The sequence below is a fragment of the Emiliania huxleyi genome (genome assembly GCF_000372725.1).
Source record: "Emiliania huxleyi CCMP1516 unplaced genomic scaffold EMIHUscaffold_5, whole genome shotgun sequence".
Taxonomy (NCBI): domain Eukaryota; phylum Haptophyta; order Isochrysidales; family Noelaerhabdaceae; genus Emiliania; species Emiliania huxleyi.
The window spans coordinates 1,523,729-1,550,634 of NW_005198244.1; the positions used below are offsets into that span (position 1 = coordinate 1,523,729).

The 26,906-nt window shown below is 67.2% G+C and overlaps 7 protein-coding genes across 7 annotated transcripts in view; 3 read left to right on the plus strand and 4 right to left on the minus strand.

The window, feature by feature from the left end:
* Positions 1-246: 246 nt before the first annotated feature.
* On the plus strand, positions 247-2,729 carry EMIHUDRAFT_197432 (hypothetical protein; the record flags this gene model as incomplete). The annotated part of the gene is made up of 5 exons (XM_005767218.1): positions 247-949; positions 982-1,394; positions 1,528-1,649; positions 1,932-1,997; positions 2,504-2,729. 5 exons carry the CDS (start codon positions 247-249, stop codon positions 2,727-2,729), a joined length of 1,530 nt encoding a protein of 509 aa, XP_005767275.1.
* A 669-nt stretch (positions 2,730-3,398) lies between these two features.
* EMIHUDRAFT_197433 (hypothetical protein) lies at positions 3,399-9,967 on the minus strand (the record flags this gene model as incomplete). Its single annotated transcript, XM_005767219.1, has 16 exons — positions 3,399-4,060; positions 4,475-4,953; positions 5,030-5,064; positions 5,434-5,640; positions 5,831-6,049; positions 6,133-6,171; positions 6,822-7,028; positions 7,099-7,617; positions 7,673-7,891; positions 7,978-8,241; positions 8,500-8,632; positions 8,852-8,994; positions 9,080-9,154; positions 9,227-9,349; positions 9,427-9,840; positions 9,962-9,967. The coding sequence occupies 16 exons, from the start codon at positions 9,965-9,967 to the stop codon at positions 3,399-3,401; spliced, it is 3,744 nt and encodes a 1,247-aa protein (XP_005767276.1).
* Positions 9,968-10,135: 168 nt separating this feature from the next.
* On the plus strand, positions 10,136-13,776 carry EMIHUDRAFT_197434 (hypothetical protein; the record flags this gene model as incomplete). Its single annotated transcript, XM_005767220.1, has 7 exons — positions 10,136-10,189; positions 10,264-10,998; positions 11,287-11,359; positions 11,439-11,713; positions 11,739-11,984; positions 12,073-12,555; positions 12,856-13,776. The coding sequence occupies 7 exons, from the start codon at positions 10,136-10,138 to the stop codon at positions 13,774-13,776; spliced, it is 2,787 nt and encodes a 928-aa protein (XP_005767277.1).
* Positions 13,777-13,944: 168 nt separating this feature from the next.
* EMIHUDRAFT_308715 (hypothetical protein) lies at positions 13,945-14,826 on the minus strand (the record flags this gene model as incomplete). Its single annotated transcript, XM_005767221.1, has 1 exon — positions 13,945-14,826. The coding sequence occupies one exon, from the start codon at positions 14,824-14,826 to the stop codon at positions 13,945-13,947; it is 882 nt and encodes a 293-aa protein (XP_005767278.1).
* Positions 14,827-18,569: 3,743 nt separating this feature from the next.
* On the minus strand, positions 18,570-20,135 carry EMIHUDRAFT_432696 (Polyprenyl synthetase). The gene is made up of 2 exons (XM_005767222.1): positions 20,124-20,135; positions 18,570-20,034 (listed from the first exon to the last, which is right to left on the minus strand). Exon 2 carries the CDS (start codon positions 20,028-20,030, stop codon positions 18,804-18,806), a length of 1,227 nt encoding a protein of 408 aa, XP_005767279.1. The 5' UTR covers positions 20,031-20,034; positions 20,124-20,135; the 3' UTR covers positions 18,570-18,803.
* A 3,122-nt stretch (positions 20,136-23,257) lies between these two features.
* Positions 23,258-24,028, minus strand: EMIHUDRAFT_432697 (hypothetical protein). The gene is made up of 2 exons (XM_005767223.1): positions 23,954-24,028; positions 23,258-23,855 (listed from the first exon to the last, which is right to left on the minus strand). The coding sequence occupies exon 2, from the start codon at positions 23,767-23,769 to the stop codon at positions 23,503-23,505; it is 267 nt and encodes an 88-aa protein (XP_005767280.1). The 5' UTR covers positions 23,770-23,855; positions 23,954-24,028; the 3' UTR covers positions 23,258-23,502.
* Positions 24,029-24,992: 964 nt separating this feature from the next.
* Positions 24,993-26,906, plus strand: part of EMIHUDRAFT_350397 (hypothetical protein) — a 4,149-nt gene continuing 2,235 nt past the window's right edge. Inside the window, exons 1-3 of the mRNA XM_005767224.1 lie at positions 24,993-26,083; positions 26,330-26,395; positions 26,620-26,710. Coding sequence (XP_005767281.1) covers positions 26,661-26,710 — 50 coding nt within the window. The 5' untranslated portion in view covers positions 24,993-26,083; positions 26,330-26,395; positions 26,620-26,660. The remainder of the gene's footprint in view (positions 26,084-26,329; positions 26,396-26,619; positions 26,711-26,906) is intronic.

Genomic DNA, 26,906 nt, shown 5'->3' on the forward strand with positions numbered 1-26,906 from the left:
AAGTGAAGAGAAAGCTTGATGCCTCCGACGGCAGTTTTTGGGGACTACATGAACATGATCCGTACGTGAAGGGTGGAGGGGCCCGTCCGCAGAGCTAGGCGGCGCGGGCACCCCCCCATTGGGGCCGAGGGTAAGAGGCCGTTTTGCCGCTTGCTTGTTCTCGAGGCGGACTGGTCTTCTTCTCGAGCGGCGCCTCGATTCCTACCTCGGCGGCAACGATAACTTCGCCATTCGGCTGCGCGCCGGATGCTGCTCTCCGCGCTGTCATCCGCGCTGGCCGGCTCCACGCCCTCGACGACGTGGCGCACCGTGCGCGACGCCGCCGGCGGCTGGGTCCTCGAGCGGAACGGCTCGCCCCACGTGCTGCACGGGGTCTGCTATTCGCCGTCCGAGATTGGGAGCGCGGGGCCGACGGAGCTCTTCGACTCCGGGGACGCCAAGTACGTGGGCAGCTTTGGCGACGTCTTCTGGGACGCGCCGGCCGAAGCGCCGCACCTCTCGTGGGGCGCCCTCTGGGGCTCGGGCACCGCGATCACAGGGGGGCGCGGTGCCGGCCGTGCAGACCTGCAGGCCATCGCCTCGTACGGGTTCAACTCGGTGCGAGTGTACTCGATGCTGTCGCGCGTCTTCGCGATCCAGCGCGGCGTCGTCAGCCCCGCCGCCGACTGCACCCGCCGCACGCACGCCGCCTTCCTGGACGAGGCGGCGAGGCACGGCCTGAGCGTGCTCGTCGGGATCCCGATGCCGATCGAGATGTGGCATCTCTCCAACCGCCGTGGCGCGCACGCGTCGCTCGTCAGCTGGTGGGAGAGCGTGCTCGAGGAGACGGCGCGCGACCTCGGCTCCCACCCCGCCACGCTCGGCTTCGTCCTCATGAACGAACTCGACGACGCCTTCAACGCCTTCCCCGGCGCTGCCCGCCGGCACGCCCCCTCCCCACACCGCCGCGGTCCCCTTCACACCTCCGGCCGTGAGCAACAGGCGCTGCGGCGCCGAACCCGTCCGGCACGCCCGAGACGGACTTCTTCTACGGCTCCGCCGTCAAGTACGCGCGGCTCGTCAAGCGAGCCGCGCCCGGCAAGCTCGTCGGCTGGGCGCTCCACGACATCCCTCAGTGGCTCGGCTTCGCGTCTCGCGCCTCGCCCCGCTCGCCCGACGGCGCCTCGCTGGTGGCGGGCCAGACGTACTTGGCGCAGATCTCTGGCGCCTTCGACTACTTCGGCTTCAACACCTACCAGACCTCGCCCGCAGGGCTCCAGGCGGTGATGGGCAGCGCGGGCGGCGGAGTGATTGCGGGCGGCGGCCTCTCTTACGGCGCCCCGGCCATCGCCGACCAGATCAAGCCCCTCCTCCTCACCGAGATCGGGTGGGCGCACTCGGGCGTGACTGCGGGAGTGGCGGACGCGGGGAGCGAGGCGGGCTTCACGCACGCGGGCGTCGCCGCCTTCGCCTCGGAGGAGCTCGCCTAGACCTTTCCTGGACCTTTCCTGGAACCTTCCTGTAGGCGTCGCCGCTTTCGCCTCGGAGGAGGAGGTTGCGCAGCGGGCGGCACTCGTGCTCCGCGCGGCTTACTTGGAGCACTCCCGCCTGATGCTCGGCACCTTCTACTTCGAGTTTTGCGACGAGTGGTGGAAGGCGCGCGCGCAGACGTCGCGCTCTCTCACCACACGCTGCCAGCTCTCGGGAGAGGAGGGAGGCGGGGAGGGGGGGAGGGGGGTGTAGCTCACCCACCCGTGCCCACTGGCGAGTGAGAAGATCACGCCACCCGACCTACACACCCAATTGCCCCTCTCCCCTCCCCCCTCCCCTCTGCTCCTCCCCCCTCCCCTCCCCCCCCCCTCCCCTCCCCCCCGCCAGGCGCGCTCGCACACGGCGCGCGACGACGACGAGGATGCCTTCGGCCTCTTCGGCCGCCGCCGCTCAGCCGGGAGGCCCATCGAGGACGCCCTGTGGATCGACGGCGCCGGCCCGAAGCTGCCCTTGGACGAGCTCGTGCCGTACTCCCTCCTGCTGCAGGCGCGCCCCTCGCCCCACGCCCGTGCAACACACACACGCACTTAGCCCCCCACTCTTGCTGCCCGCTTGTATATCCCTCACGTTGTTCGGCTTCCCCCCCCCCACCCCCCCCCACCCACCCCCACCCACCCCCACCCACACCCACACCACCCTCCCACACCGCCACACACACACGCACCGCCACACACACGCACCGCCACACACACGCACCGCCACCCTCCCACCCCGCCACACACACACGCACCGCCCCACACACGCACCGCCCCTCTCAGGCCATCAAGGACATGATTGGCTCCTTGACCCCGCCCCCGCCGCCCTCGCCATCCCCGCGCCCTCCGCCGCTCCCTCCGCCGCCCACGCCGTCACCCTTGGCCCCCTACCCGAAACCGCCGCCGCCACCGCCACCGCCGAGCCCGTCGCCGCCGCCGCCCTCCGCGCCGCCGCCCGCGCCGCCCGCGCCGCCGCCCGCCCTCTTCAGCCTCGCTAGTCTCACCGACTCGTCGCTCTCGTCGCTCTTCCAGCTCGGCATCGGCGCCGGCGCGTGCATCGTGTTGCTCGTGCTCGCCGCGAGAGCTTGCTGCAGCGGCGGCGAGGAGGCGCGGGCGGGCAGGAAGCCGCCCCGCAGGATGCGGCTCGCGGACGACGAAGGCGAAGGCTCGGAGGTGGCGTCCAGTATGACGTATAGCGCAGTGTCAAAGGTCCAAGATTCGTGAGGGCGAGGCCGAGGGCACGGCGCGTCGCTACTCCTCCCCCTTCGGTTGCGCAGTCACCCCCAACGCCCAAGCCTGACGGGCACGCGCGGGCCGCTGTTGGATTCTCTGACTCAGTCTGGGAGGGAGCAGAGGGTGCCACACCTGACGCGTGAGGGTGCCATATAGAAATCCAGGCATGCTGTGTGTATTCTCCGCCTCACGCGCCCCCCCCGCTCGTGGTGGCACGTGGGGGCGGGGTCTTTGTGTGTGTGCACACTTTGTACTGATTCGCTTTATAACACTGATGATGGAGACATTTGCGCCCGATGGCGATGCCACAGCTTTAAACATGACATGGACATGGACACGGACATGGAAGTAAGCACACGGTACATTTCAAACGTACACGTAACACCTAACACGTAGACCTGATCGCGTCAAGGAAAGAGGACGACGATCAGACGAGGTCGAGGACACACACAAAAACAAGCCTCAGTCAGCCCTCACACTGCGACTGAGATGTGAGAACGACATCGACAACGAGAGTCGAGAGGCGAGATCTCGCTCACAACTGAAGCTCACACGTCAGAGACTCAACGAGAGCTTGCACAACAAAACCTCTCCTGGCCAGACACACAGCAATCGAACGGCGCACGTCTCGCCCACCTCTCCTCCACCCTGCCCGCCGCATCATCCGGCACCACCCGGCGCACCACCCGACGTCGTGGCCGCCCGGCGGATCTCGAGCGCGCGCAGCTCGCTGTCGTATCTGCGCCGCAAGTGGCCGCGGCGCAGCACAAAGGTTGGCGTCGCCAGCTGGCGGTAGTCATCATCCGACTGGCCGAGCGACTTGACGACGTGCACGTCGCTCACCTCTTCGCACGGCTCGAGGCGGCACGCGGCCGCAACCTCCCGCAGCTGCTGCAGCAACGCGGCGGTGATGCGCGGCGCGTGCTCGTCCGACGAACGCAAGTCGAGGCCCTCGGCCTGAAGCCAGCGGAAGACCGCCTCGGCGTCGAGCGCCGCCACCGCGACGAGCGGCCCGCGCGGCTCGCACGTCACCCAGATCTGGTGCACCAGCGGGCACCGGTGCGCGTAGATGGCCTCGAGCCGCTGCGCAGAGACGAGCCGCCCGCCCGCGGGATGCAGAAAATCGTTGCGCTTGCCCAGGATGTGGAGCTCGCCCGACGGCGCCCACGAGCAGACATACCCCGTCTTGAGCCAGCCCCCCTCGTCGTACGCCTGCGCCGTCAGGTGCTCCTTGCCGTGGTACCCCTCGAAGGTGGAGGCGCCACGGATGTACAGCTCGCCGACGCCCGGCAGCGCCTCCAGTCTCGCCGCCTCGAGGCTCGCTGCCTCGAGCCCGCCCTCGGGCGCGGCGCCGCCCGCGCCCGCGCCCGTGCGCCCGCCCTCATCCTTGCTCGCATCCCCGCCGCCGCCGTCGCCCTCGCCGTCGCCCTCGTCCACACCGGACGCGCCGCCTGCAGACTCGTCGTCTGCAGAGGTGTCTGACGCGGCGAGGGAGCCGCCGCGGCTGGTGCGGCTGGTGCGGCTGGTGCGGCTGGTGCGGCTGGTACGGCTGGTGCGCAAGCAGCGAGGGGCGGGCCCCGGAGGCGGCGAGAGAGGCGCGAGCCGCAGCTCGTTGCACGGCAGGGGGAGGCCAGTGCAGTTGGTCACTGGAGACTGCGGCTCGCCTCCAGCGGCAGCGGCTGCGCCGGCGGCGGCGGCGGCGGCGGAGTCGGCCGGCTGGATGGTGACGAGTCCACCCGCCTCGGGGAAGCCAAAACCGATGAGCACGCGCGCGCTCAGCGCCACCTGGAAGAAGTCGCGCACCTGCGTGTCGAAGTTGCGGTCGCACACGAGCAGGAAGCGCAGCCGGCCGCCGAGCGAGGCGGTGATGCCGCCAAACAGGAAGCGGTCCAGGAGCGGCTGCGAGGGGTGGCCCGCCTCGGCGGCGCGCTTCTTGCGCTGCCACGCCCACTCGAAGAAGAGGCGGTACGGCCGCGACCACTGCTGCCGCACCGCGGTGTACTTTCGCACCATCTGCCGGAAGGCGCCGGGCAAGCCGACGAGGAAGGTCGGCCGCAGCGCGCGCACGTCCTCGAGGAGCGCGGTCTGCCGGCCGTGGTAGAAGCCGACGCCGGCGCCAGACGAGAGGCAGAGCAGCAGGATGGAGCGCTCGAAGATGTGCGCGAGGGGCACGTACGAGAGGTGGACGTCGTGCTCGCCTGGAGGCGACGAGTGACTGCGGTGAGGGCGGCGGGGCTGAGGCAGGGCTCGAGGCGCGCGTCTCGCGCTCGCCGAGGAGCGGACGGGTGCACAGCCGCAGCGCGCACATCGACGCGACGAGGTTGGCCTGCGAGAGGCGGCAGCCCACCGGGTCCGCGTCGAGCCGCCAGCGGTACACGATCGTCGCGAGGGCCGACGCCGCGGGCGGCGCCGGCGGCAGCCGCTGGCACTCGCCCATCCGCTCGACGAAGCCAAAGTCGTAGAGGCGGACGGGCAGAGGGCCGCCCCCCGCGCGCGCCTGTTAAGCGAACAGGGTTGGGAGAGCAGGGTAGGGCTCAGAGAGAGAGGGAGGAGTGGAGGCGAAGATGTTGTGTGTGAGTGTGCGGTGAGGGGAGAAGGGGTCGAGGCGTGCATCATCGCGGCGTGCGACAGTCGCTCAAGCGACGGCCCGGGGGGGGGGGGGGGGGGCAGCCTGCTCGAGCGTCTCCTTGAGGACGAGCTCCTCGTACCGCAGGTGCTCGCGCTGCACGATGATCCGCAACGCCGGCAGCTTGCCCTCGTGCACCATCGTAAGCAGCGCGCCCGTCCACCGCTCGCCGCACACGACACACACAACGGCCGAGTCCTGGAGGAGCTTGAGCGCGTACGAGACGCCGAGCGTGAACCAGAGCGGCACCGAGACGAGACCGTACGCATGGCACGCCTGCTCGAGGGCCGGGGTCGGGGTCGGGGGTATGGGATACGGCCGGGGTGTCGGAGTGGGGTCAGGCAAAGCTCGGAGAGGGCTCGGGGCCAGGCGCACAGAGAGAGAGAGAGAGAGAGAGAGAGAGAGAGGAGAGAGAGAGAGAGAGCAAAGAGATTCGGTCGCTGAGTCACGCCTGCTCGGCGACGACCCACTCGGGGCAGTTGTCGCAGAGCAGCCCGATCGGCTCACCGCGAGCCAAGCCGAGCCGGACCAGCGCGGACCCGACGGAGAGGACGCGGCGGTAGAGGTCGTCGTACGTGGCCCACACGTAGTCGCCGAAGCGCGCCCCCAGCCGCTCGACCGACAGCGGCCGCCGCACGCCCAAACACGGCCGCCGCCCGAAACGGTTGACGGCGGAGAGCAGCGCCTACGGCACGCTTGTCGAAGTAGCGCCCCTCCCCCCCCCCCCCCCATCGGACGGCAAGCGGCGGAGAGCGGCGCCTCGTACACGGTCGACACGCCGAGCTCCTCGTCGTCGCACACGAGCTCCTACGGTGGCAATCGCGCCCGCGCTCGAGGCAATCGCGTCACGCAAGAGGGCTGCTAGCCCCGCGGCAGGCAGTCTCCTTCTCCGACAGCGGAGAGCGGTGCACGCGCGTGAGCTCGTCACGGGCGCTGGCCGCCACGGGCGCTGCTGCGGGAGCGGCGGCGGCGGCGGGAGCGGCGGCGGCGGCGGCGGCGACGGGCGCGGTGGAGGCTGCGGCGGAGAGCTTGCCATCCGAGTCGGCGGCGGTGAGGGCGGGGGCGTGTGGAGCCCTGCGGCGCGGCGACGATCCCTCTGCGGCGACCAGGCTCTCGCGCGAGGAGTCGTCGAGGAGGGCGGAGAGGGAGGTTGGCCGGCCGACGGGGACGGCGGGCCGCGGAGGCCGGGGCGGCCTCGGGAGCCTGGCGGGCAGTTCGCTCTCCACGCGGCCAGCGGCGGCGTCCCGCTCCGCGCGGTTGGAGTGCGCGGCGGCGGCTGCCACCCCGCGGGAGAGAGCGAGCGCCGCGGCCACCGCTGCCGGGAGCAAGACGGCGAGCGGAGGCCAGGCGAAGTCCTCCGCCCCGCCGGTGGGGCGGTGGAGCGCGGCGGCGACGGCGGCGGCCGCGACCGCACCGGCCAGCAGCACGCCTCCGCCCCCCTCGAGGGCTGCTGACACCGCCGCGGCGGCTCCCGACGTGGCTGCCTCGCTGATGACGGACGTCTTTGCAAGGGGCGGCGACGTGCCGGGCGAGTCGTCCCGCCAGAAGAAGTCGTTCTCGATGGCGAGCGTGGTTGCGATGCCGTAGTGGTCCGAGAGGTGCGTGTAGGAGGAGTGCGTCCCCTCGCGGCGCGCGACGGAGAATGTGACGAGCCGCGAGCCGACCTACCCTCGGGCCGTCTCGGGTGAGCTCGGGCGAGCTCGGCCGATCTCGGGGGACGAGCCGCGGGCCAACCGGAGACGCCGAGGGGCGCACGCAGTCGGCGTCGCAGAAGAAGAGGTAGTCGAGCCGCTGCGGGTACTTGTGCTTGAAGATGTACTCGCTCTTATGCGGGAACTGCAGCCGCGGCGGCCGGGTCGACGGGTGGTGCCCGCTCGCCTCCTTGAGCAAGTCGCGCACGACTCCGGCGGACGGGCCGCCCAGCGCAGCCGTCACGCCGCGGTCCACCGTGCCGATCCCTCCTCCGCCGCCGCCGCTGAGGGTGGCCATCATCTGGCGGTACTCGTCCGACTCCTGCGGCAGCGTGTCGCACAAGTAGCCAAACGCGTCCGCCACGGCGTGGTCGGCGATGGCGTCGATGTTGAAGTCTCCCGCCATCAGCCACGGCACGCCCGAGTGGCGGGTGACGTCCGCGATGTACGCGCGCAGCTGCTCGAGCTGCGCCGTGCGCGTGCGGACGAAGGCCTGCCCGCCGCCGCCCGAGTGCGACGCCTGCAGGTGCGTGTTGAAGACAAAGAGCTGCCGCGAGCCAACCTGTCCACAGCAAGCGGCGTGAAGAGACGCCGTGCACGCCTCCAGCTGCGAAGACCTCCCGCGGTCCGGCCTGCAGCTTGGCGTGCAGGATGCCCTTGGCGGCGCCGGCGTCGATGTGCATCCCGCGCGAGAAGCGCTGCACGCCCCAGTCGACGATGGGCAGCTTGGAGGCGATGACGAGCCCTGAGTCGGTCCACGAGAGCACGCCCGGCCGGAAGGGCATCACGACCTGGTGGACGAACCCGCGCTCGGAGAGCTGCCGGCGCAGCCACGCCTGCAGGCAAAGCCACCAGGTCTCCGGCTGCAGCCACGCCACGCCGGCTGGGCTCAACCAACGATGGACAACGGCTGCGAGTGCACCGATGGCCTCGCCTGCTGGCAGAGCAGCCCGCGCAGGAGGGGCGTCTTGAAGACCTCCTGCAACAGCAGCACGTCGAGCGTGTTGAGCTCGGGCCGCGAGATGAACTCCTGCAGCCGCTCCGAAGAGTGGTCGTGGCCGGCGCCCGCCGCGAGCCTCGCCCCCCACGGCAGGATGTTGAGGTTGTACGAGAGGAGGTGCACGTTGAACGACTTTGGGAAGCCCGGCTGGTACCACAACTCGTGCAGCCCAACCTGCGCGAGAGCCTGTTGCCACTGCGGCGCAGCCCACTTCGCCGCCGACCCGCCGACTCGGCCGCCGCCGCCCTCGCTGCCGCCCTCACCGCCGCCCTCGCCGCCGCCCTCGCCGCCGCCCTCGCCGCTGCCCTCGTCCCCGCCCTCGCCGCCCTCGCCGCCCTCGCCGCCCTCGCCGCCCTCGCCGCCCTCGCCGCTCTCGCCGCCCTCGCCGCCCGCGCCGGCGTCGCCGCCCGTGCCGGCGTCCCCGCTCCCGCCCTCGCCGGAGACCGCGTCAAGGACAGAGCCGCCGCCGCTGCCCTCGCCCGAAGCTAGCCTGGCGGCCTCGCCGGCAGCCGACGCGCCGCCGCTCGCCTCGCCGCCGGCCGCCGCCTCGGCGAGCGCAGCCTCGTCGCGAAGGCTCCTGCTCGGCCATCAATCAAAGTGTCATCCCTTCCGTCGTGAACTATGCGCAGCCTCGTCGCGAGGGCTCCTGGCGTTGCGAGGGCTCCTGCTCGGCCGCGGCGAGGCGAGGAGAGGGCCGAGCAGGCCCGGCGGCTGCGCGGTGCGGCCGCCGTAGATGGCGGTGAGGGGTGGCAGCTCCGGCGGCAGCCTCGCCGTCGCGACGCGGTCGAGACGCGACTCGACTGCAGCAGCCTTGATGGCGGCGATCGTGCCGAGCCGCTGCAGCTGGCGCAGGATCTGGATCGTGCCGAGCGGGATCTGGCGCCAGTAGACGCCGCAGCGCGCGAGCTCCTCCCGCTGCCACTCGTCGACGAAGGGCACCTTCCGGGCGAGCGCCGCGGTCCACACACTCACTCGATTCGTTAACCAGGTGCTGAGTAGGTGGCACTCGTGGAGTGGAGGGCACCTTCGGGTCGAGCGCAGAGATGGCCGCCGAGAGCGAGAGCCAGCGCACCTCCCGCACCTCGGGACCGACCGCCGCCTGTCCACACCCGAAGCGGTGAAGAGGCGCCACCTGTCCACACCGTCCCGCGCCTCGCCGCCCGACCGCCACCTTTGCCGACCGCGCCATCTCCCACCACTCGCCCGACGCAACCAGCCGCTCAAAGGCGAGCCGCTGCCGGCGCAGCCCGTGGTTGATCCGCTCCGCCGTCAGCTGGAGCGGCCGGTTGTCCGCCTACAGGAGGGCTCGCAAGCTTCTGGAAAGGTTCCGAGGAGGCGCCAGCTGCAGCGGGCGTCCGCCTCGTCCGCCACAAAGACATACTGCACGTATGGCCGCGAAGAGACGGAGATCGACACCTTTGCGAAGAGCGTCGCGGCGAGCTCGGGAGCGGCGTCGCCCGCGCCGCCGAGAAACTCCTCGTGCAGCTCGCGGCACGCCGTCTGCAGAGGCCCGCGGTCAGCCTGCCGCTTGGCGCCTCCGGGGAAGTGCCACTCGCCGCCGTACCGCAGCGCCACCAGGCGGTCCCTCCCCGACCGAAGCGCGTCCACGACGTGGTACCGGCCGATTAACACCTCAAGCTCCTGGCTCTCCCACGCGGCGTCGTCGAGCTCTGACACGGCGGGCCGCTCGCGCAGCAGGATGATGCCCGCGGCCGGTGTCGCCTTCACTCCCGAGCTGTGCTCTCGGCCGAGCTGCGGCTCGCGGCCAGGCTTGGGCGGGCTGCCCTCCCGAACAGGCGGCGGAGTCTTGGATCTGGCGGTGGGAGAGAGGGCCTGGGAACTGAGACTGTCGCACGACAGGTTGCGGCGAGGAGCTCTCATGCTTTCTCGTTGCTAATGTGCATACATACATCGGCCGAGGCCATCGGTGGAGGTACGCCCAGCAGGCGAATAAGAAAAATTTTGGGCCGGAGAGAAAGCTCAAACAAGGAAAGCGAAAAGCCTTCACAGGAGCACCGAGGCAACCACAACCCGATTTGCGCCGCGCCTTCCAAGAGGCGCAAACTCGCCGCGTGTCATGATGAGCTCATCCCCGCCGCCATCCTCGCCGCCATTGCGAGTAGCGCCACCGAGAGTGCTTCTTGCGGCGACCGGATCGCGTGGGTGGTTGCGAACCTTGGCAAGACTGGCTTCGACGCCTGTCAGCAGGTCGGCGAGGAGTTCCCGTCCGCGTGCGGGCCGTGCGCGCCTTTGGGCATCCGGCCGTCCCCGCCTGGGTCGCCGAGGCTCGTGGCGGGCAGCGGTCCACCAAGCGCCAGCCTCGAGGTGGTCACCTACAACCTCTTCTGGTGGAATGTCGCTCAGAACAACAACTGGGACGCCCTGTATAGGAAAGTAGACTCCCAGAGCTTCGAATTGATCGGCTTCCAGGAGTGCGACAATGTCGGCCAGATCATCAACGGGGTCGGGCGAATGCGAGGCAGGTTTGACTCATACACGCCTCCAGGCATGCCAATCAACCCAGTCGCGTGGGACAGCGAAAAGTTTGAGCAGCTGGACGCGGGCTGGCGCCAGATCGGCTCCGATCGGTGGGGCGTACGCATCACATCCTGGGTCAGGCTCATCGCACGTGCGACGGGAGCGACAGTCTTCTTTGCTAACACGCATGGTCCAGCTGACGGAGGCACCGCCAACCCTCCCATGTGCTCGACGGCCCTCGGAGAGAACTGGTGGGGCGCCGTGACCGACAACATCGTTCCCGGAGACATGCTAGTCTACACGGGCGATTTCAACTGCGGCGCAGGCTCCGCCGCTGTCAACATGCTCGACGACGCTGCCGGGCTCAACCTGGTGGCAAACGGCGGGATCGATATGATCTTCACAAACGGCGCCGAGGCCACCTCATGGCGCTCGGTGAATGGCTACCTCAGCGACCACCCCCTCGTGGCAGCCTCCTTTGAGGCAGCGGCGGCGGCTTTACCCTCCCCCTCGCCCTCCTCCTCGCCCTCCCCCTCCCCCTCGCCACCACCGTTGCCATCCCCATCGCCGTCGCCACCTCCGTCGACGTCGCCACCGCCCACCTTGCGCTGCGGGGTTGTGAGCTGTGACGATGCGACGTGGGCAACTCTGGCTGTTGGGCCGGGTGTGACCGCAAGCTGTGGTGCCCGGATCATCTGGCTGCAAGTCGACCCCGCCGGGCCGGGGATGGGCCTCGAAGCCGCCTGCACGCAGGTCGCCGTCAATGAATTTCCAAGCGAGTGTGGCGCATGCAATCCAACTGCTGCCTCCGCTCCCATCGAGTCCCGTTCGTCCTCCGCCACCGCCACCGCCGCCACCGCCGCAAGGGGAGGCTCGCTGCGGCGCGGCGTCGTGCACGGACGCAGTCTGGAATACTCTGGCGACGGACGCAGGCGGGCAGTACTCGTGTGGCAGCCGCATCTCGTGGCTTCGCAGCGCCAACGGGGGCGGTATGGTGGAGACGGCTGCGTGCGAGCGAGTCGCTAGTGTGGAGTTTCCGGCCGAGTGCGGCGGCTGCGACCCCGCCGGCCAGCCCGCCACGTGGACGCTGCACGCCTCGACCAACTGCTACGCCGGCTTTGGCGCGGAGGACCTCGAGACGCCGGGCGGGAGTCCGTGTTGTACTTTTCTGCTTTGCGCAGTGCGCCGCGACGGCGGGCTGCGAGGCGGTCGTCGTCACGTCGACTTCGCCGCTGCTCTGCTACCGACGCGGGTATGTGGAGCTTTCCTCCTGCGTGGCCGACTATGTTGGCTACGACACGTACATCATGCCAAGTGTGCCGCCCCCTGATGGCGGTGGCGGCGGTGACGGGGTGCAGCTCAAGGCAATGTCCTTCAACGTCCGATTTGCAGAGCAGTCGCCGGAGCGAAACGCCCAACTGGCGGCCGCCATCGCTCAGCAGCGGCCCGACGTGGCTTCGATCCAAGAGTGCGTCACCGCCTTCTGCCGCGAGCCTGACTGCCCTGCACTCCCTCGGCGACGACCTCCGTGACTACCAGTGGGCGGCTGACGCACCCGCTCAGCTCTGGGACGGTGACATCCTCTACCGCGCCGGCACGTGGTCTGTTGTGCAGGACGGCGCGGTCCCTTACGACAGAACTCGGGCCATGTCATGGGCACGGCTTCGCCATGCCGCCACCGCAAGTGACCTGCTCGTCTACGGCATGCACCAACTGCCGGGCGGGGAGGAGGTGTGGGGCTATCACGAGCAGAACGCGGTAATGATTGCGAACCACGCGGCGGCGGAGAAGGCTGCTGGCGGCGACGCGCCGGTGCTGCTACTCGGTGACCTCAACGAGGACTCACCCTCAAACCCAGCGCCATCGAGCCTCACGGGAGGCGGCCTCGCCGTCACCTTCACATTGGCGCACCACAACTGGGTCGACTACATCTACACCGAGGAGGGGCGATTCGGGGTCATCGCCACCGCCACCGTCGCCGATGCGCCGGGCGGCTCCGACCACCAGCCGATCGTCGCCGTTGTCCGAATAGATTCCGCCGCGGAGATTGGACCCGCGCCGTCCCCCTCCCCTTTGCCGTCGCCGTCACCATCGCCGTCGTCGTCACCACCGCCGTCGGCGTCGCCGCCGCCACCTCCGCCTCCATCGCCGCCACCGCCGCCATCGCCGCCACCGCCGCCACCGCCGCCGCAATCGCCACCGCCGACGCCATCGCCACCGCCGACGCCATCGCTGCCGCCGCTACCCTCCTCTCAAGCGTGCGGCATGAGCACATGCACGGCCGTCGTCCTGGCCACCGTTGCGATCGGTCTGAACGCTCAGGCGACCTGCGGCGACCGAATACAATGGGTGATCGACAATCTAGGCAAGAGCGAGGCTGACGCGTGCCAGCAGGTGGGCGAGGAGTTTTCGCCGCTGTGCGGACTGTGTGCACCGCAGGGGATTCGCCCGTCACCGCCGCCGCCGCCGAGGTTCCCGGTCGGGACCGGGACCCTTCGCGTCCTCTCCTTCAACATCCTGTTCTCGGCCGACGGGCAGTGGAACTGGGCCAACCGGGGCGACAATATCCTCGAGATGATTGACCTTCTCGACCCGGACCTGATCGGCCTCCAGGAAAACGACGCGCGGAATCCGGCGGGTGGGGCGAGCCACGGCTTCTATCCCTCTTCGCGGCTCGTGCAGGACCGGCCGGTCTACGCGGCAGTCTCGGGTGGCGGCGACATGGTCAACACGATCCTGTACAAGGCTGACCGCTTCACGGTGAGGGGCTCGGGCCGGACGACGCTCTCCGACTTCGTCCCCTGGCGCCACGTGGGTTGGGCGCTCTTTCACGACGGCCTGACTGGGCAGCATCTTTACCACTACAACACGCACCGGAACCACTACGACGCCGACGCCGACGGCTGGTTGGGGCACGGCCTCCGCATGATGGAGACCATACGCAGTCGGGCCTTTCCCCAGTATCCTCTGGTTGCAACAGGGGACTTCAACTGCCACTTCAAGAACTATTTGAGGGGCGAGTGGGCGGCCCAGCCCAACCCCTTGCCCATGCGCGACACCTGGCAGGACATCCATGGCGAGAGCTACGATGGAGCGGGCTCGTACGGCAGCCCGCAGGGCAAACACCGAATCGACTTTGTCTTTGCGCCGGTGGGCCAGTTTACTACGCTCGACGCTGAGGTGTTTTGGAACGCGAAAGTCATCTCAGACCACCTCCCAGTCCTCGCAGTCCTCGCATACTGACCCCAGGAACGGCGGGTGATTGAGCTCAAATGTTGATTTATTTGTATCTAGATACATGTATGTTCGGATTTATTTTGTTGAACCACAGTCGCGGAGAGCTGAGGTACTAGGAGAAGAAAAGGACGTAGAGAAACAATAAACTCAACACAGCCGTCCTTTCTCGCAGCCTCACGGCACCTCACTATTGTCCCAATACGTCCGCTGTGCGCGCTCCAGCGCGTCTAGCTGCCGCACCTCCTCCTCGCTCAGCTCAAAGTCGAAGAGCTCCGCGTTCGCAGTGATGCGTTGCGGCGCGGTCGAGCGCGCCAGAACGGCGCAGTTGCGCTGCAGCGAGTGGCGCAGCGTGACCTGCGCGGCGGACTTGCCGTGCGATTTCGCGATGGCGACGACTGTTGGATCGTCGAGCAAGCCGGAGGCGGCCCCAACCGAGCCGTACGACGTGACGAGGATCCCCTGAGCCTCGCAGTACTCACGAATGTCGCTCTGGCTAAGGTACGCGTGAAGCTCGACCTGGTTCACCGCCGGGAGGACGGCGCCCTCGCGCCGCGAGCCGCCCGTCCCGCGAAGAAGCTGCTCGATGTGGCGCGGCTCAAAATTGGAGACTCCGATGCTTCTGAGCGCGCCCGCCGCGTGCAGCTGCTCCATCACCTGCCAGCTCTGCTGCCGCAGGTCCCTAATCTCCTCGTCCGTCTCGCCCAAGTTGGTCGGCGCGTGGATCAAATAGAGGTCGATGTAGTCGGTACTGAGCGCCGCGAGGCTTGCGAGGATGGCGTCGTACGTCGCCTCGGTGCCGTGGTCGGTGCACCACAGCTTGGAGGTGAGAAAGATCTCCTCGCGCGGCACGCCTGACTCGGCGATGGCCGCGGCGACGACGGCCTCGTTCTCGTAGCCGGCAGCGGTGTCGATGTGGCGGTAGCCCTGCTGCAGCGCGCAGACCAGCGCCCGGCGCAGCGGCTCCCCCTCGAGCCGGTAGGTGCCGTAGCCGAGCGCGGGCATGCTGGCTCCGGTGTTGAGCGCCACGCTGCGCTCCTCCCAGCCAGGCTTGGGCATGCCCGCGTCGTCCCGACCCCCGAACCCGCCCTCCTCGCCCGCCCCTCCCGCGTCCTCAAGCGGCGCGGCAAAGAGCGAATGCCAAAGCAGCGTGAATTGCCCCCGATCCTCGGCGTGGTCGGCGCTCAGCACGTGCTCGAGCAATGCGCCCGCCGCCTCGGACCGCCCCACGGGTCCACGCATGTCCTCGGGCCCCTCTGCCGCCCACGCCCCTCTCGTGACGAAGAAGGCGGGCATCGCGTACCGCACGCCCGAGGTGATCTCGTCCACGAAGTGGAGGTTCTCCCACCCAGAAGTGAAGACCATCGCGCGGCCTCGCTGTGGCTCCAGCCGCGTCAGCAGCCGATCCGTCGTGCTCTTTCGCGCCACTTCCGACCTTGTCGCGTCGGCCGCCGCCTCGGCCGAGCCGGCGGCCGGCCCGATCTCCGTTACCGCGTCGGCGAGCGGCGCGCGAGCCGCAGCGGCCGCCGCCGCCACCGTGGCCGCGTCGCTAAAGCAAAAGTCTCCGCCCTCGAAGCCGTCTCCCTTGGAGGAGAGGTGGATGATTGTCGAATAGTGAAAGCCGTCGCAAGCCGCCTCGTCGCCGTGCACTGGCGTGCCCCAGCCGCACCCGCTCTCCCCAACCAGCAGCGGCGACACCCACTGCGACAGGAAAGAGCTGTGCGGCGCCAGCGAGGCGAGCGTCAGACCGTACTCATGTGCCACGGCGCGACGCAGCCGCTCCACCACGCGGCAGACGGTGAGCATCCGCCGGGCCTGCCCCGCGGCCGCGCACATGGCGAGGTTGGCCTGCGTGTCCTCCACAAAGCACCTCTCGGACGGATCAGCCTCCGGGTCAGGCATCGGCATCAGATCCGCGGCGAAGCGGCAGAGCAGCTCGCACTCTGAGTCGGTGGCAAAGCTAGGCAGGACCACCCGAGAGCACTCGCCGGTGCAGCAGCCATCCTTGCAGACGCGGCCAGGCTCGCACTCCACGTCCATCAGCCCGTCGCCGCGAATGTGAGGCTGCTCAAAGTACTCGTCCTCGTTCTTTGGCCGCATGCAAGTCACGTTCCGTGCGCTCGCGCCGGCACGGGTCTCCCTGACGTACCGCTCGTGGTCAAGATCGAAGATTTCTCGCAGCCGCTGCGGAACGTCGATGAAGGAGTCGTCCGCTTTGCCTTCGAGCAGTTGCTCGCACGTTTTTGCAACGCTCTCAAAGAGAGCATCGCTCCTAGACTGGCTCAGGTCCGCTGCCGTCACTGACTCCTCTTCGGGCGCGGCGACGGGCGCCATTTGAGCATGCGAATATCTGCCACGTGGCGCCGTTACGAAGTGCCGTGCCGTTATGACTCGCGATATAGTCGCTGCGAGCCAGACGAAGAGCATGCTGCTCTGCGGGCACGTTGCGACGAACTGCTGCTCTGTCGATGCGACGGCCTTCTCTTCGCGCACTCTCGGATTCAGCACAGGGGAGTATCTGAACAAGAGGGGTGCAGATCACTGTGACGAGAAAGATGGCAAAACTAGGAAAAGAATCTCTTAGATCTAATCCCTCCTCTGTGTCACTTGGGTTAGGACTACGAGCGGCTCCGCTCACAGCCAGTCATAGTTAGTCAGCCCTCGCCGATGGACGCCTGCACGCTGCGGATCATGCTCTCTGCAGCGACGGAGCTGTGCCGGTTGGGCGGCGGCACCACGCGCACGGCGCCTCCCGCTTCTCCCTCTTCTCCGTCCTCTCTCCCAACTGCTCCCGCGGCGCCGCCTCGCCCCTCCTCCACCTCCTTCTCCTCGACGTGTCGCTCGAACGCCGCCGGGTCGCGCACCCTCGCCAGCAGCCTGCTGCCGTGCTCGAGAGGGACCCGCCACACCGGCCCTGCCGCGCCGATGCCCGGGCCGCCAACGCCCGCCGGCCCAGATTGCTCCCCAGATTGCTCCCGCCGGCGTTCGCGCGCCGTGTGCAGCAGCAGCAGCAGGCCGCACAGCCCCGAGACGAGGGCGTACGCGCCTCCCCAGTCGTCGAGCAAGCCTGCGTGCGCGGGAGGGGTGGGCGGGCGTCACAGTGCGGGCGGGCGGCCATGCTCGTGAGCACAAGTGTGTGGGGGGCAGGTGCTGGCGGACCGGTCAACGACTGCGCGGGCTCCGTGGTGAGACGCGCCTGTTGCCGGGTGAGACGCGGCGCGGGTGTGCACCGGGGGTGCCGCCGGGCAGGGAGGTGTGCCAGATTGCACTGCTACACGTTTGGATGGAAAGGTGCGCAGCGGGGTCATATGCACGGGTCGCACCATCAGCGGGTCGAGCCGCAGCTGGTAGCAGAGGATGCCGTCGGCGTCGGCGAGCTCGCTCGACCAGTCCTCGCCCGACCCGTCCGAGTCGTCGTCCAAGAGGTCGAGCGGGTCCGGCGCCTGTCAGTGGGGCGAGAGGGCTCTCTCCGCCGAGCGGGCGTGGCTACCCTGCGCCCGCGGGCTGCTGTGGGCGCACGTCCAACGCGTCCTCGCCCTCGGGCGGTTCGGGGCCGGTCACACGAGTGGAGGCTTGCATGGCGTACGAGGTTGCGCACGGCGTGGAGGTGAGGCTGCCTGTGCCGTCAAAGGGACGTGGTGACGTGGTCCGTATTTCCAGCACAAACAAGGTGTGGACGCGAGGCTGAGAGAGAGATTGCACACCGCTCTGCGAGTCGCTCCACACCGCCGCCTCGCTCTCGCCCTCGACCAGCAGCCGGCGCGCCATGGCGACGGCGGTCGACATGCCGCCAGCGCGTTGCGCGAGCGGCGAGTACGGCAGCCGTACCCACTCGGCCTAAAACACACGTCGACCGCCCGTCCGCCGCCCGTACAGAGGCACCTCCCCCGCGCCCCGCTCGCGCCTGTCCGTCGCCGCGGTAAAGGACCCGCGCGAAGGCGTGGTGGGCCTGCACGGGCGCGCTGACGCGAACGCCGTCGAGCCAGTGGTCAGAGCCGCAGAGTAAGGCCGTCGCAACCTCTCCGTGCCGCAGGTGCCGCCTCGCGGCCCATCCCGCAGGCGCCGCACGCGGCACCTGCACGCGGCACCGGCTGCTAGCATACTCATGCTGGAGGTCGCAGCCGTCCTCGTTTACGCAGCGGAGAGCCAGCGGAAAGGCCAGACCGCGCGTCGACTCGATCTTCATCTCGGTCACCTCCTTGCGCATCAGGAACTCGCCCAGCGAGGAGGAAATCAGCACAAGCGCGAGAAGGCTGCCAGCGGCGGTCAGGACGACACCGGCCCAAGAGCGCGGCGCGGTCGAGCGTTCAAAGCTGTCGGGCAACCATGCCGGCGGCTCCATCCCGGCGGCTGTGCGCTACAGGGGACACACAAAAGCCTCCACCCCAAAAGGCGGCTGCGGGCACACAAGTCGAACACAGAGCCGCTGTAAAAAAAAATCGTTGCTCAGGCTAATGACTGCACTTGGAGAGTGGGAAGAGAGATGGGAAGAGGCAGACTCCCTAGGGTGGGCGACGGCTAGCGCACCACACACCTCTCCTTAAAATCCCTGTGTGGTGGCGGCGTGCCGTCCTCCCACCATCCCTCCCTTGGGTTGTCTGTTTTCTTTCTTTCTTTCTTTCTGGAGAGTGGGAAGAACGCGAGGAGAATTGGTGAGAAACTGCGGAGAGATAGGAAGTGGTAGACGCCCGAGGGTGGGCGACGGCTAGCACCACACTTCTCCCCTAGAATCCCTGTGTGGTGGCGGCGCGTGCCGTCCTCCGCTCCCATCCCTCCCTTTGTCTTCTTTTCTTTCTTTTTTTCCAGGTGCTCCAAGTTTGTATTGATAAGCAACAAGAAGCTCACATCTCCTCGCAGATTTTTGAGTAGCTACGAGGAATTTAACTCTCTCTCTCTCTCTCTCTCTCTACGTACTTGGCATGCATGCAACTTGGATGAACCTCCCGTTCTCAATACTCAAATACATTAATTGGCGCTCCGTGGAGAAAGCATGGGTGCTCTCTCGAGCGCGGGAGACACGAAGCGCGTGCGGCGGCTCACTTGGAGCGCTTGAAGATCTTCTTGAGGAACACCTCGAAGACCTCCCACGGCACCTCGGTCACCGTCGGCCGGAGCGCCATGATCTCGTCGTAGCAGGCCTGCTCGTACGCGCGGTACTGCTTCTCGAGGTTGAGCTCCTCGTAGAGCGCCTTGATCGACTTCTCGGCGGCAGAGCCGACCTTGCACTTGCCGTACTGCGCGTCGAGCAGCGCCTTCTGCTGCGGGCTGATCGGCGGCGTCGTCAGCCCGTTGTACGCGTTGCAAAAGAGCCAGCCGCACTTTTTGCTCTCGATGTCGGTGCCGATCTTGCCAATCTGCTCGGGCGTGCCGTAGCAGTCGAGGTAGTCGTCCTGCGCCTGGAAGTAGACGCCCATCTTGATCAGGATCGTGCGCGCCGCGTCGTACGCGCCCTGCTCCTCGATGCCCGCGTACGTCATCGCGAAGGCCACCGAGAGGTAGAAGGAGTAGAAGGCGGTCTTGTACGTCACAATCGCGCGCCAGCGGTCGAGCGAAAAGTCGGCGAGGGTGAGGTTGTCGCACATGGTGTCGAGGAGCTGGCCGAGCTCGGTCTGCAGCGTCGTCTCGAGCATCAGGTCCACCAGCCGCACGTAGCACCGCTCCGCCGCAAAGTGCCGCTTGAGCACCTTGTACACGAGCGCCTCGATCGTCACCGCGTCGTTGATGGCGATCGAGCCGACGCCGTCCCTCCGGTACCAGCAGGGCTGGCCGCGCCGGGTGACGCTGTCGTCCATCATGTCGTCCGCCACCAGCAGCCACGCCTGCAGCCACTCGATGCACCAGCCGAGCACCGCCAGCTTGCACAGCGTCGTGTTGTCGACCGGCTGGCCGCGCCTCTCAAAGAGCACCTTGCCCGCCTCCACCACCATCAGCCCGCGCGTCATCTTGCCGCCCTTGGTGTTGTACTGCAGCATCCGCTCGATCCACCCATTCTCCCGCTCGGGCAGCTCGTACAGCGCCGGCAGCTCTGCCTTGACCTCGGCGATCAGCATGTCGCAGATCGCCTCAAACGAGCCCTTGGGATCGCCCGCGTAGTCGTACCGCGGGTAGTCCGCCGGCGTGGCCAGCACGGGCTTGCCCGCCGGCCACGCGGTCGCCGGCGTCGCACCGAGCGCGCCCTCCTTGGACCGCCTCCTCGCGAGGTAGAGCCCGAGGCAGAGCCCGGCGCCCAGCGAGACGGCGCCCACGGCGAGCGTCTGAGACATGGCCCTGGTTGGGGGAGCGCGGTGCCGGTGAGAGGGAGAGAGGGAGAGAGAGGGGTGGAGAGGAGCTAGGGTGAGGTGCGATAGCGCAGCGACCGACACCGAGGAGCCCAGCAAAGGAGCAGAACGGAAAAGAAAAGAAACCGGGTGCGGGTTGATAAAGAAGGCTACACAGCTACAGACATGGGTGCGAAACAACGACAAGACCAAGGCACGGGCAGAGGAACGAGAGAAGAATATAGGGTGGATAAAGCGCCTGTTCACGGCATGGAGGGTGAGCCACACTGAACGTACCGAGCGAAGAGCCGAACGGAAGGAGGACGGGGAAGATGACTCCGAGGAGGACGAACCAGTGGAAATTCAGTTGTCAGATGTCACGATGCATCCGAAGGGGACCCCAGCGCCGGCATCATCCGTAGAGGCACGAGTCTTCGAAGAGAGAGTGGACCTGAGCAACAACATGACCTGTAGGCAAATGATCGGAGTGGGAGTCAGAAATGTGGTCCTTGCGCGAGGGGAGCTCGATAGACTCGAGGGGCCAGGATATGCAGCAAGGAGGGCGGAGCTGCGCCGAAAGGCGAAAGAAGCCGAGAGAACAAGGGAACGGCAGGCGGCGGCGGCGCAGGACGAGGCGGAAGAGAATGACGCGACGGAGGAAGTGACAAGGGAGAGAACGACGAGAATGGGACGGCCGCGAGGTGGCATGAAGGTTGCAGCGAGAATCGGCGAGAGACTGCGAAAAGAGATAGGAAGAGGCAGACTCCCTAGGGTGGGCGACGGCTAGCGCATCACACTCAGGACACCGAGAAGGTGAGCGAGGACCCCGAGACGGTGATTGCATCGCTTCTAGACTCACCCTCACCCTCACCACCCACTCTCACCTCTTCCGCCTCTCACCTCTTCCGCCTCTCACGTCCTCCGCCTCTCACCTCCTCCGCCTCTCACCTCCTCCGCCTCTCACCTCCTCCGCCTCCTCACTCACCTCCTCCGCCTCCTCACCTCCTCCGCCTCTCACCTCCTTCCCCCGAGAAGGTGATTGCGTCGCTGCTCGATGAGCTCGTGGCCGAGGTGGCCGAGGTGGCGGAAGTTGGCGACGAGGTGGACGAGGGTGAGCTTCAGAAGGAGCTGGAGAAGCTGGTGATTGAGCGTAGCGGCTCGCCGTTGCTCGAGGACACGGGCACACTCGAGGCCGCCGAGCTCGAGCTGCGCGCAGACGGCTACGGCGCGGTGCGCGGCGACGACGACGGGCCGCAGGTCTACAGCCTGCCGTTGAACGAGCTGCGGCGGCGCGTGGCCGACGGCGAGGACACGTGGCCGGGCGAGGCACAGATGGCGTGGGATCAGCGCGTGATGCGCGATCGGCTTGCACGCGGCGTGCCTCTCGGCGACTACCTCCAGGAGCTGCAGCAGCTGCTGCGCGAGCCACCGCGCGATTTGATTGCCACCCACGAGCTCGCGAACTATGGCAGCAAGCCCACTGATTGGCGGCCACAGGGTAGAAACATCGCGCCGCCGCCACCGCCACCGCCGCCGCCGCCGCCGCCAGCTGCATTGCCGCCACCGCCACCCGCCAATGACCCGTGCCGCTGCACAACTTGCGGCCACATCCTACCTATTTGGAACTGCAATGCTGGATGTGAATGCTTCTATTCTGACCGGGAGGCGCTGCAGCTGCACAAGGCCTATGATTGCTCGCCGGCGTGCACACCGCGCTGGTCGCAATCACTGGTTAACGTGATGTCCGGCTCCGTCGAACCATGTGCGTATTGTACCAAGTACGCGGCCGGCCACTGCATCGGATTGGGCGCCTTCCCAGATCTGGAGACGCAGCAGCAGCAGCGCAGGCTCGAGCTCGAGGCGCAGCACAGGAGCGCAGGTACGCTGCCGCCGCCGGCGCCGCCAGCGACAAGTGGCAGCAACCGCCTCCTGCAGGCATTTGACGAGGGCGACATGCCGTACTATTACTACAAGGACACGTCGTACAACCTCGCGTGCAAATACGAACTACTCGACACACCAGCGTCGCCAATCCGGAGTGGGCGCGCGATCCGCCAGCCGACGTGGCTGTCACCGAGGGCAAACCACCGGAGCGCTCCGAGTACGACCTCGGTGAGCACGGGCAGAAAGCATATCATCGGCACCGCGCGCGGTGGTACAGGGAGCACACATGCAAGGAGCTCACCGGCAGCCTTGAGGAGCAGAATGAGCAGTGGGACAACTACAAGCGCGACTTCCGCGCAGACGCCGCACGTGGCGATAGTGCTCCGCTCGAGAGGCGGCATGTTATTGAACCACTCTGGGATTATTGAACCACCCTGTGTGAACTCTGGGAGAGATGAGGGGAGGGAAGCCGACGGGAAGCAGACCGGAAAACAAATACGGCGCGCGTGCGCGCCAGGTCTGCTAGTACCTGCAAAAAACCGGGTATACCCGAGAAATACCTGGGTCCGCCTCAATGCCGCGCGCGCCCTACTCCCAGGGCCCCTGCGCCAACTGCGGCGGTACTGATCTGTCTGCTCAATACGCACACTGGACCATGTACTGCCCACGCGTGGAAGAAGGCGGCTGTGACGCAGCGCCGGCCTGCCTCCTGCCCAGGCGCAGGCGTCGGCGACACAGCTCCGGCTGTCGAGCTGACCCGCACTTCCTCTCAGACTCTCTGGGAACTGTGACAAAAGCTGACTGAGAGGATTGTCAGGAATCATCACACGAATCGCACGGTGTCTCACTTGACCGATACACTTGCCCGACCGGTCCTGGAGGCACTGCCCAATGGTGTCGCTCATTTCGATAGCCGCCGCCGGGTCAAAGACAAGGTGGAACCACAGTGCGTCTCGAGCGTATGCTCACCCGCTCTTTGAATCTATGTTTTAGCTCTGGCCTCACAACCACTAGCCATCCAGGACCGCAGGAGGTCATGGTTTTTGACGGCAGTGCCCATGCGTGCAACCGCAACTTGGCCACTGCAGTGCACACCCTCACCCAACCTCTCTCTAGTACAGCAGACGACATCGAGACGTATCAACACCTCCCTAGGGGCGGTGTTAACACGTTTTAACACCTCTACGGCTGTGGTGTTAACCGTTAACGTGTGAACACCGTGTTAACGTTAATGCATCAGCCCTGCCGAGGCGGTGCCCGGTGCCGAACCTGTCGGACCTTGAGACAGCGTTGTAGATCCCTGGGCGAGGGTGATGGCATTGAATTGTATTGAATTGTGCCTCAAATTGTGTTTCTTTGTGGCTCTGGTATGACATGCGTGCAAACGTGAAACGACCTGTGACGAAAACGTGTGTGACCGACCCAGCCAGCGTCCCTACGCTAGCGACTCCTGGGCGTCTCTCTCGTGTGCTGACTGTGTGACTCGTGCGCTGTGTTACGGCCAGCGACTGCGCAAAAGAACTCGGGTCACTTTTCGGTCACTCCCTGTCCGGCTCTTGCGCGCCTTCGCCAAACACATGATCACCGCTCCCCCTCAGGCTCGGAGCAGGTGCCAGGCGGCGCAGAAGGTCGTGATGAGCAGCGGGAAATCGCCAAGGTGGCTCACGATGCCACCGATCCGCCGGCCCTCTGGACCTCCCTCGGTGTAGCCTCGGATGTAGAGGAAGCGACCCACCACCCAAGTGAAACCGAAGAGGGCGGCCGCTCGCGGGTAGACGGTGGCCGAGGACAGCATCATCAGGTTCACCACCGGCAGGCCCTCGAGCGTATTTTGGTGGGCGCGCTGAGCGCAGTTGTACATCTCGTCATTCTTGGTGGTGCCGGTCGAGTAGAGCGTCGGATACTTGATGTCGTACTTCTTCCGCGCCGTGACGACCTTGATCGCGCCTGCCAGACGTGAAGCGTGGCATCGCGTGCGGTGAGCCTCCGTGCGGTGACGACCCGCGCAGCGCAGTGCTGGCGGGCACAGCAAAAGCAATGCTCACCGTAGATATTGGCGAGGTACGAAGCTCCGACCACCGCGACCGCGTAGCCGAATTCGGACGACAAGGAGAGCGGAGCCATCGCAAAGAGAAGAGGTTTTCCGAGAAAACTCTATTCGCACCAAAGAAAAATTGTATCCCATTTATAGGGAGTGATCCGTACGTAAGGAGAGAGAGAAAAAGGGATAGATCACCTAGAAGGAGAAGGAAAGGAACATCGACAAATGTGCGCGGCAGGACAAACCAAACATGAGACGGTTACACAAGGACGGTCAGGCTACGGTCAGGATGTAGGTTTGAGTTCACTCTGCAACAGCTACTCCACCTTCGGCTATGTCCGTAAGAGGAGAAAAAACTTTCCTAGCGGTCAGCACCGCGCCGGATCTCTTCTGAGAGCCGGCGCGGATCACGGCTGCGGCCCAAGGCTCTGCCGGCGGGTCTGTGGCCTCGCGCCTGCCAGACTGCGGGTCCAAAGCACTCCGGCGCGCGCGCGCGCCACCGCCCCCGGCGCGGGGTGGGTTATCAGTTCGTGAGTTCTGTGGCCCCATCCCTATGCCCCACCTTCTTCTCCGTTGCCAGTCCCCGAGAACCCCACTATATAGCGCCACCTCGTGAGCTGTCCTTCCTGTGAGCTGTGTGCTGTGTGTCCAGCAGTCCGGACCCGGTGATACGGCCGGTGACAGTGTGCCTCGTGTCGGCTCCCGAGCCGATCGTGTACTTCGTGTGTAACGTGTGTGTGCGTGTGGGCCCGTCCTCCTTGCTTGGAGGTGTGTATTAAGACTGACTAGTTAGTTAGTTAGTTAGGAAGGTGAAGAACAGCCAGGCTCGGACTGGACACCAACGCGGTATGGGTGGACGCAAGACAGATGATGACGACACGCACGAGCGACACACAGACACAAACAAGCTCTCAAGACACATTTATGTATGTTTCACATTACACCAATCCTCGCTACCCAACGCGGCCAAAGGATATCCACCTCGAGAACCTCGAGAACATTTACGGTAAGAAAAAAAAACGAGCGCTTGAGGCAGCGTCCCACCCAACTCCTAGCCCGCCTCGACCTTGCTTACATCAGTCCGACACAAGGACAGGAGTTGCCATCTCCCTACGCCTTGCTCGAGGGTCCATGCTGGCGACAGCGCCGCCCGCTGCGACGGCCTCGGTCATGCCGCCCGACGACGACCTGGAGGAGCAGTCGCTCAAGACGTCCCGCTCGTCAGCGATCGACATGGCAGAGAGCCTCTTCGCAGATGAGGACGAGGAAGCCAAGGGCGGCGCCTCGGGTGCCACGCCCGCGAAGCGCAAGACCGCCGGCTTCGAGTCCATCAAGTCGCTCTGGCCGTCCCGTGCGCACGCCATCCGCTTTGCGATGACGCTCGCCGCGCCGCCACGCGTGCAGGGCTCCCCGCGCCAGTCGTCCGAGACGACTGGCCTGCCCCCGCCGGCGGAGCAGAACACGATTCCCCCACTCACGCGCTCGCGCTCCGAGGGCTTCCCGGGCCCGGCGATGCTCGGCGGCGAGGAGCTCCGACCCGCCTACCCTCGCTCCGCCATCGCCGTCCGCTTCAAGCTCCCTCCCGGTGCCACGCCGCTGCGGCAGGCGGCGGCGGCGGCGGCGGCCGAGCCTCCTCGTCCCAACACGCGCGTCTCGGGCGATGTCCCCACGCCACCCACCTCCGGCCAGACCTCGCGCCGCGTCTCTTTTTCCGGCCCGGTCGCAGCGCTGCAACAGGCCCTCTCCGGCGCCCGCCTGGACGGGGCCGAGCAAGCGTCGCTTCCCTCCGGCGAGCCGCAGCTGCAGCCCCAGCCGCCGCACCCCCCTCCCCACGACGACCCGCACGCCTCCATCCCCTCCTCCGTCCCCTCCTCCATCGCCTCCTCCCCGCTCTCCGACCCTCGGAGGCCGCCGCCGCCGCACACCGAAGACAACGGGACCCGAGGAGCAGCAAGTGCGCCGGGCCCGCGCCGGGCGGTGGCGGCGGGGATAGCAGCCCCGCCGCCGACGCAGACGCAGCCGCCGCAGCCGCCGCCGCAGTCGCCTCAGGCGCCGCCGCGCTCGCAGCCGCCGCCCCAGGCCGCCGCTCCCGCTCCTCCGCTGCCGAGTGCAGCTCCTCCGCCGTACTGGGGCGGTGCATCGGCCTAGATGCATAATGGAGCGTGCACACCGCCGGACTCACGACACGCGGCCGTCTCCCACCGCCTCCAAGCCGCTCGCAGCACTGTCCCTCGCAGCACTGTCCCTCGCAGCACTGTCCCTCGCAGCACTGTCCCTCGCAGCACTGTCCCTCGCAGCACTGTCCCTCGCAGCCGTCCCCTCGAGGCGGCGCAAAGCCCTTCCCCCACCCGCCCTCACTGCCATGCACCCGTGCTCGCAGGCTTTGCCCCCGACGGGCTGCACGGGTTCGCGCAGCCGCAGGCGCAGTGGGGCGACGCGTATGGAGGCGCGCGCGAGGAGAAGAGCGGCGACGCACACACACACACACACACACACACACACACACACACACACACACACACACACACACGCGGACGCACGCACGCACGCACACACACACACACACACACACACACACACACACGGACGCACACGGACGCTCACACGCCCCCTCCCCCTGCCCCTCTCCTCCTCCTCCTCCACCCCCTCCTCCTCCCCTCCTCTCCTCAGGCGCCTATGGCGGGCTCGTCCCGACCGGCGTGCCCGCCGGCATGGTCATCGACCCGACGGCCGGCATGATGATCGACCCTAACGACCCGGGGTGCCTCCTCCCTCCCCTCCCCTACCTCCCCCTCTCCTACCTCCCCTCCCCGCCTACCTCCCCTCCCCTACCTCCCCCTCTCCTACCTCCCCTCCCCGCCTACCTCCCCTCTCCTACCTCCCCTCTTCCTCCTCTCTCATACCTCCTCTCCTCCCTTACCTCCCCTCTACTACCTACATTCCTTCTCCTCTCTCCC

Bases quoted from the DNA above. Each gene is read 5' to 3' on its own strand.
- EMIHUDRAFT_432696 (XM_005767222.1), bottom strand. From the start codon at position 20,030: ATGTCTCAGACGCTCGCCGTGGGCGCCGTCTCGCTGGGCGCCGGGCTC.
- EMIHUDRAFT_432697 (XM_005767223.1), bottom strand. From the start codon at position 23,769: ATGTACAACTGCGCTCAGCGCGCCCACCAAAATACGCTCGAGGGCCTG.